The 8,775-nt window shown below is 48.4% G+C and overlaps 1 protein-coding gene across 1 annotated transcript in view; it reads left to right on the forward strand.

Moving 5' to 3' along the window:
- The first annotated feature begins 496 nt into the window (after positions 1-496).
- The window catches only part of EPHX1 (epoxide hydrolase 1), a 20,885-nt gene continuing 12,606 nt past the window's right edge, over positions 497-8,775 (forward strand). The window contains exons 1-3 of the mRNA XM_023203646.2: positions 497-686; positions 4,055-4,242; positions 7,126-7,306. Coding sequence (XP_023059414.1) covers positions 4,060-4,242; positions 7,126-7,306 — 364 coding nt within the window. The 5' untranslated portion in view covers positions 497-686; positions 4,055-4,059. The remainder of the gene's footprint in view (positions 687-4,054; positions 4,243-7,125; positions 7,307-8,775) is intronic.

Below are 8,775 nucleotides of genomic sequence, written 5' to 3' on the forward strand. Positions count from 1 at the left end.
ACACCAGGCTAATCAAGAACACCTTTCTTTCGTTCATTAAATACCTGCTATTAAATAAAGGGCTGTTACTAGGTGGCAAAGTAACACACTGCAGTAGAGCCTATTTGTAATCTGAGATCAGTGGCTGTAAGGCACCATCCTTGAGCCAAGTACTAATATTCTTGTTATCTTAATTAGAATGCAAGAGATCATGTTTTTAAATTTCTCTTTGAATCTGTCACTTTGCTCTCCTTTTCCTGGGTGATACCGCCGGTAGTGCTGGTGGGGGCCATCATAATGCCCCTTGTCCCAGATTCCCTTCTTTTAGATGGGACTCGAGCATTTATCATTTCAGCACTGTATCTCTCAGGTCAATGTGGTTCAGTTTGCTGTGCAAAGTCCAGGGGAGATAACCACGCCGTGCACACATGAGATTGGCTGAGTTGGCAGGATTGTGCAGTCGTCAAAAGGCCGTGGGGAGTTGGGGCCAGTGCCTGCAGCCTGCCCTGCCTCTCTCACAGGCGCCTAGAGCATCGCCAGGTGCAGAGCTCCACAGCTCTCTTTCCCAAGGAGTGATCAAGGGTGAGAACGTGGAGCCTGGTGGACAGGTGAAGGCATTGGGATCTTTCTGCCCAGAAAGGGGAAAGTTGCACATTTATATCCTAGAGGGAAGCGACAGCGGTGCTCCTCCCTGTGCTGAAGTACAGGTAAGGAGGGTTCACTAGGGAGGGTGATCCCTCTTTATTGTTCATTCTGCTCACAGCCTCCTTGACAACATCATGCAAAATGTGTCTTACTGGCTTCTAGTGCATATGCAGTTGGCACAAATATTAGTGGAGCGCCTCGCTGTGCTGGGCCAATGACCAGTGCTGGGCACTGGGGGTCAAGGCAGTACCCAGGACGGGCACAACTCTGCCTTCCCAAGCTACGGTTTATTGTGGTGGGATCTGCCTGCCCGGTGAAGTGTCTTCAGCTGCTCCTGTTGCTGGGGGAAGCTCTGCTCTCTGCCTTTGGCTGCCTCCCACATGCTCCCATGTGTCTTCCAGTCCGTAACACCTAGTCCTGCTTTCAATACCACAGGAGCTTGTAGCTGACATTTCTCCATCTTCTTAAAGGGCAGGATTTCCTGGCAGAGACATAACGTCTTTCTGGAAGTAAAAGAAGCTGATGCATGCTTTTTCTTTTCTGAATTCCTTAAAATAAGAGGAACACATTTCCAGCTGTTCCCTGCCTTGTTTTTATTGTGGAAGTGTGCTCCCAGCTGCCCATCTGATCAGCTGACATAGGGTCTTTGGGGCCCAGGCACTGTTGCTGCTTGGGATTGAAAGATGAAAGCCATAGGACCAGGCATGGCAGCTCGTGCCTGTAATCCCATCACTTTGGGAAGCCGAGGTGGGCAGATCACTTGAGGTCAGGAGTTTGAGACCAGCCTGGCCAACATGGTGAAACTCTGTCTCTACTAAAAATATAAAAATTAGCAGGAGGTGGTGTATGCACCTGTAATCACAGCTACTCAGGAGTCTGAAGCACGAGAATCTCTTGAACCCAGGGGCAGAAGTTGCAGTGAGCCGAGATCGCATCACTGCACTCTTTGAGACTCTGTCTCAAAAATAAAATAAAATAAAATAAAAATAAAAATAAAATAATAATTTAAAAAAAGCAATGGCCTGGCGTGGCTGGAGATGGAACATGCATCAAAGTGTCCCACATGTCTCTGGCAGGGATAGTGAAGGCCTGCTCCCTGGCACATGGTAGACTGAGTAAACATCGATCAGTGAGACCTTGAGGCACTTCAGAGTTTCACAATCCAGAGAGGGAGAGGTATTGGAAATTCAAGGGTGGACACCTGGGCATGGCTCCCAGGAAGAAGGCTGCAGTGGGTTCTAAGAAGTGTGCTGGTGACTATGAGAGATGGGGTTGTGGGTTTCCTCTCTTGAAAGGTGTCTCAATAATCACATGTGGGGTGATAAGGGCTCTGGTCCAGGGGAGGGGGCAAGGCACACAGGGGGCTGTATCTGATGGCATCAGGACTTGGTGATGGGCTGTGGGGGAAGAATCGGATGACTCTAGGGCCTGAGGGTGGGAAGCTGGGAGTTCACTGGGATCGCTAATAGAAACAGGGAGGTGGGGGGTGCCAAGCTGATTTTCCTGATTAGATTTCCTACAGAACTGCAGGAATAAGATGAGAGCCATCGCCTTGGGTGGATTTGTTTGGAGCTCTATCTCTGGACCACTGTGGACAAGTATTTCTTAGAACGACCCCCAGTGGCCCAATTCTAGGTTTAGAGGGGCAGCTCTTGACTGGAGCAAACTCCAGGGGCTCTGCAACCCCCCAGCAGAGTCCCAGACATCTGACGTGTAGCAGCCAATGGAGCATACAAGTGGTGGGGTTCCCAGCAAGGACCACCTCCTGCCTTGGGTTTCCAAGACAGAGTCAGGGGTGCTGCCGGGGGGTGGTCTGCAGGGACCTTGTCAAAACTCAATGCTTTCTCCTCCGCCTGGGTCCTAACTGCACTGCGTCCAGAGAACCTCCTCTGACTCAGGCATAAGGACGGTCTGCATATTCATGCAGGTAACTCTGAACAAGAACAGTCTGTGGGTTACTTGCCTAGGAACGAGGAAGATGAGGAGCTAGATCACAATGCTGGGCTGGTATCTGCCTGATAGTGCTTTGCCGAGACTAAGGTTTCTTCCCTTTCTGAGCAAAAAAGACACAGGAGTCAGACAAATGGGGATTAAAACACAACTGAGTTGATGTGAAATGTAATAGGCAACTCTATGGACACAGAAAGTAGATTAGAGGCTGCTTAGGACCTAACGTTGGGGGGGCAGTAGAGGAGCGACAGCTGAAGGGTATGGAGTTTCTCTGTGCTGATGAAAATGTTCTACAGTTGACTGTGGGTATGGTTGCACATGTCTGAATATCCTCAAAACCATTGGAGTGTTCACTTTAAATGGGCAAATTGTATGGTATATGAATTATGTTTCAGTAAAGCTCTTACACACACAGCTAAGATGTGTGGCCATGGCTGGGCTTCCTAGCAGTGTCCCCCAACCCTAAATTGAACTTACTCTCCCAGCACTTGGGCCTCCCCATTACCCCCTGTCTGCCCTGAGGATGAGCCCCTCTATAAGAGGGACAGAGCAGGGGCCGTGGGCCACCACTCAGGAAAGGTGCTCCTCCCCCCTGGGGGAGGGAGCCCAGAGGGCGTGGACAGAAGCCTTCTCAGACATGCAAAAAACATGAGGCCACCAGGCACGGTGGCTCATGCCTGTAATCCCAGCACTTTGGGAGGCCAAGGCGGGCGAATTACAAGGTCAAGAGATCGAGACCATCCTGGCCAACGTGGTGAAACCCCATCTCTACTAAAAATACAAAAATTAGCTGGGCATGGTGGCATGTGCCTCTAGTCCCAGCTACTCGGGAGGCTGAGGCAGGAGAATTGCTTGAACCCGGGACGCAGAGGTTGCAGTGAGCCGAGATTGTGCCACTGCACTCCATCCTGGGCGACAGAGCGAGACTCCATCTCAAAAAAAAAAAAAAAATTAGGCCTCAGAAATGCAGCTCCCAAAACCCCCTACCCAGGACTGTGCAGAAGCCAATCTAGGTTCCTGTTTTTCCAGGATGATGAACAATTTTCAAAGCTTAATAGGATTGTGGGTGATTTTGTCTCATTGTCTGTCGTTTTTCCATTTTTCTGTATCTCTCATATATATTACATATACTATATATAGTAGGTATATAGTGTGTATATATTGTAATATATATGACATATAACAATCTATAATATACTATATAATATAACATATATAATATATAATATAACATATAATATATAATAAAACATGTATAATGTTATATCACATATATTATATATTATATCACATATACATACTATATGTTATAATGTATAATATATTATTATACACATAATATATATATGGTCAAATGTAAATAAAATCAGGGACGGGGTTGGAGTGCAACAGGAAAGAGCCTGCTGCGAATCGGAGTCTCTGGGCTGTCAGGGCTGGGCTGGGCGGGCTCCGTTACTGATGACATCCCCCCATTTTGCAGGAGCCATGTGGCTAGAAATCCTCCTGACTTCAGTGCTGGGCTTTGCCATCTACTGGTTCATCTCCCGGGACAAAGAGGAAACTTTGCCACTTGAAGATGGGTGGTGGGGCCCAGGCACGAGGCCCGCAGGCAGGGAGGACGAGAGCATCCACCCTTTCAAGGTGGAAACGTCAGATGAGGAGATCCACGTAAGGCACCTTGGGCCAGGCTGGACTGGGCAGTGGAGAGGGTGGTGTCTCGGAGACAGGGGTTGGGTCTTAGGCCAGATGCGGGAGGGGATGGGGGCTTGGGAATGGTCCGTCCTACTTGGGAGTATGTTTCAGTCTGCTTTTCCTCTGCTGGGCAGGTGCAGGTTGCTTTGGAGAGGGATACCCAGCCCTCCCACTTTGTCTCTTCTCTTTTCCCTATCCGAGACCCAGCAGTGCTCAGGCAGGAGATGGGGTGCCAGCAGACTCAGTTACCTGCATCAAAGGTCACAGAAAGCAGCCGTCATCACCTCCTCTATGCCCTGCCTGAAGCCTTGGGAGTGAGGTTTTGGGAGAAAGTGAGCAGGTTTCCACCATCAGAGACCCAGGAAGCATTGAGAAGGCAGGGATGCTGCTGGTTAGGCACCAGCTGTGTGTCAGCCATTCCTGGTCACATTCAATCCCTGTGGTGATCTCGTGGGGTGAGGACTGTTGTTCCCATCCTGCAGATGCAGAAGCTGAAGCTCAGAGGCATAAAGCAACTTGTTCAAGGCGGCCTAGCTAACAAGTGGAAGGATTTGAAGTCAGGTCTAACCCTGAAGCCACTGCCCCTCCTCTGCACAGTGATAGAGTCAGGAAGGAGGTGACTGGGCAGGTGGGGTGACCTGATAATGCAACCTCAGGGAGGAGCAAGGCTCAAGTGGGGGACAGGACGGTAGGCAGGCCTGGCATGGCTCTGCCAATCCTTTCTTCCAAAAAGGTGGGTTTTGAGCACCTACTGTGTGCAGGCCCAGTGAGTGCTTGGGAGAAGAGCGAGCCCCTTCCGTCCAACAGCATACAGTCCAGTGAATGAGAAAAGAAACGTGCACAAAGAAAAGTAGACTAAAAAATAAATAAGGATCGGCTGGGTGCGGTGGCTCACGCCCGTAATCCCAACACTTTAGAAGGCCGGGGTGGGTGGATCACCTGAGGTCAGGAGTTCAAGACCAGCCTGGCCAACATGGTGAAACCCCGTCTCTACTAAAAATACAAAAAATTAGCCGGGCATGGTGGCGGGCACCTATGATAATCCCAGCTACTCGGGAAGCTGAGGCAGGAGAATCCCTTGAACCGAGAAGGCAGAGGCTGCAGTGAGCCAAGATCGCACCACTGCACTTCAGCCTGGGAAACAAGAGTGAAACGCCATCTCAAAAAAAAAAAAAAAGATGGATAAGGATAAATGTCACAAAAAGCATGGATAAAAAGTCATGAGAGTTCCAAGGAAGAAGGGATTTAAAAGCAGAAGCTGGGCTAAACCCAAGAACAACCAGGCTGAGGCTCCCTGGGTAGGACTTGCTTGCTGCAGCCTTGCTATTTAGGGCCAAAGCTGAGTCCTGAGGAAAACTCCTTTAGGGAATTAGACTCATAAGGGAGTCTGAGATTTCCAAAATCTGTTCGGGGGTGACTGAAACACTTGAGAAGAAGCCTAAGAATGGTGACACTTGAGAGGCTCTCTAAGCTGACATGAGCTTCCTCCTACTGGGGCTGGCCTTTTAGCCTAATACATGCCCATGAGGCTTGTCCCCTCTCTCCTGGTCTGTAAATTTTTTATTTTTTGGAGACAGGGTCTGGCTCTGTCACCAGGCTGGAGTGCAGTGGTGTGATCTCAGCTCACTGCAACCTCCACCTCCCGGGTTCAAGCGATTCTTCTGCCTCAGCCTCCCGAGTAGCTGGGATTACAGGCGCCTTCCACCATGCCTGGCTAATTTTTGTATTTTTAGTAGAGATGGGGTTTCACCATGTTGGCCAGGCTGGTCTCGAACTCCTGACCTCAGGTGATCCACCCACCTCAGCCTCCCAAAGCACTGGGATTACAGGCGTGAACCACTGTGCTGGGCCTGATGTGTAATTTTTATCCCAACTGAGTTATAATGTATCATTCAGTGTTGTATATCAGGGGTCAGGAAACCATGGCCCATAGACCAAATGTAGCCTGCTACCTGTTTTAGCATGATCCCTATGCCAAGAATAGTGTTTACCTCTTTAAATAGGGGGAAAAAATCAAAAGAAGAATAATAGTTTGTGACATGTGAAAATTATATAGCACTCAGATTTCAGTGTCCATAAATAAAGTTTTATTGGAACACAGCCACCCCCATTCATCTGTGCATTGGCTATGGCTGTCCATAAATAAAGTTTTATTGGAACAAAGCCACCCCCATTCATCTGTGCATTGCCTGTGGCTGCCTTCACACTAGGAAGACAGAGTGGAGTCACTGCAGCCTGCAAAGCCTAGAATATTACTATCTGGCCCTTTACAGAAAAAGTTTGCCAACTCCCGCTATAGGGAAGCCTGGGTAAATTAAAGATGTGTATTGTTTGTACACTTAAAGAGTAAAAGATGGGCTGGGCGCAGTGGCTTACACCTGTAATCCCACTGTTTTGGGAGGCCAAGGCAGACAGATCACTTGAAGCCAGGAGTTCAAGACCAGCCTGGCCAACATGGCAAAACCCCATCTCTACTAAAAATGCAAAAATTAGCTGGACATGGTGGCTCACACCTGTAATCCCAGCTACTCTGGGAGCTGAGGCATGACTCGCTTGAACCTGGGAGGTGGGGGTTGCAGTGGGCCTAGATCACGCCACTGCATCCAGCCTGGGCAACAGAGTGAGACCCTGTCAAAAAAAAAAGAAAAGAAAAAGAAATGTGAAGTCTACAGTGAAGAAGGGAGAAGTGAAGAACACATCCGCTTTGGGAGCAGACAGTGATGTGGGAAACTGCCTTGCCACTACCAGAGTGCAGTGTCTTGTGGCTGCAGGGTTTGCTGTGTTTTCTGGAAACAAACTTTGCTCTTGTGCCCCGCCCTACGCATCCCTCTCAACTTGAGGTCCTGCATTTTGCTCCAGGACTTACACCAGAGGATCGATAAGTTCCGTTTCACCCCACCTTTGGAGGACAGCTGCTTCCACTATGGCTTCAACTCCAACTACCTGAAGAAAGTCATCTCCTACTGGCGGAATGAATTTGACTGGAAGAAGCAGGTGGAGATTCTCAACAGATACCCTCACTTCAAGACTAAGATTGAAGGTATGTTTGCAAAACGTCAGCCGGAGAGGGATGTGTGTCATAAGAACGCCTTTTTGCACAATGTAACTTAGAGTCAGATAAAGTTGGAGAGATTCAGAACCCAATTTTAGGTCACTGAGATGTACTTATAAGTTGTAACCTTACTAAATGCAAAAATATTGCAGTCACAGCAAATCTGTCCATCTTTAGAGCTAGGCGGGAACACATACATGCAATTTAAAAACCAAAGAAATGCACCATCCAGTCCAATGATGTGGCAGTCTTCGAGAGGAAGGATGGAGATGAGATTTAGACCCGGGCCAGGTGGGGTGGCTCACACCTGTAATCCCAGCACTTTGGGAGGATGAGGCAGGTGTATCACGAGGTCAAGAGTTCGAGACCAGCCTGGCCAAGATGGTGAAACCCCATCTCTACTAGAAATACAAAAATTAGCCAGGTGTGGTGGCAGGCACCTGTAATCCCAGCTACTCTGGAGGCTGAAGGAGAATTGCTTGAAGCCAGGAGGCAGAGGTTGCAGTGAGCCGAGATTGCACCACTGTGCCCCAGCCTGGGCAACAGAGCAAGACTCTGTCTCAAAAAAAAAAAAAAAAAAAAAATTTAGACCTGGGCAGGGCCTTGGTCAGCTCAACCCATTCTTGAAGTTTTGGAGTCCATGATACCATGACTGTTCAAAGATGCTCAGCCTGTCAGTCAAGATCCTATGAAACACTGTCCTATCTGTCTGCATCTCTAGGCCTCATATCCCAACCATATCACAGGTTGTCACACAATGTCACCAGGAAGGGAAGGTATCTTTCAGAATTTTCTTGGGAAGGTAACCCCAGGATCATTGGGATGAAGTAACAGTTTCCTTAGTGAAAAAGCATTTTTTTAACCCCAAAAAGATTTAGAATTAAATATGGGCTGGGTGCGGTGGCTCATTCCTATAATCCCAGCACTTTGGGAGGTCGAGGCAGGTGGATCACTTGAGGTCAGGAGCTCAAGACCAGCCTGGCCAACATGGTAAAACCTTGTCTCTACTAAAAATACAAAAATCAGCTGGGTGTGATGGTTCACACCTGTAATCCCAGCTACTCGGGAGGCTGAGGCACGAGAATCTTGAACCTGGGAGGAGAGGTTGCAGTGAGCTCAGGTGGCACCACTGCACTCCAGCCTGGACTCCATCTCAAAAAAAACAGACTCTGCTCTCAGGTCTTTTGGATCTATACCCAGAAGTGGACTTGCTGGATCAGGTAATTCTGTGTTCAATTTTCTTAGGAACCGCCATACTGTGTTCTGCAGCAGCTGCACCATTTTACTTTCCCATCCAACAACACCTCAGAATCCCAATTTCTCCAAATCCTTGTCAGTATGTTTTTTTTCCTTTCTTTTTTTAGGTAATGGTCATCCTAATGGGTATGAAATGGTATCACATTGTGGTTTTGAGTTACATTCTCCTAATGATTACCGATGTTGAGCATTTTTTATGC

The sequence above is a fragment of the Piliocolobus tephrosceles genome, chromosome 1 (genome assembly GCF_002776525.5).
Source record: "Piliocolobus tephrosceles isolate RC106 chromosome 1, ASM277652v3, whole genome shotgun sequence".
In the NCBI taxonomy this organism is placed as follows: domain Eukaryota; kingdom Metazoa; phylum Chordata; class Mammalia; order Primates; family Cercopithecidae; genus Piliocolobus; species Piliocolobus tephrosceles.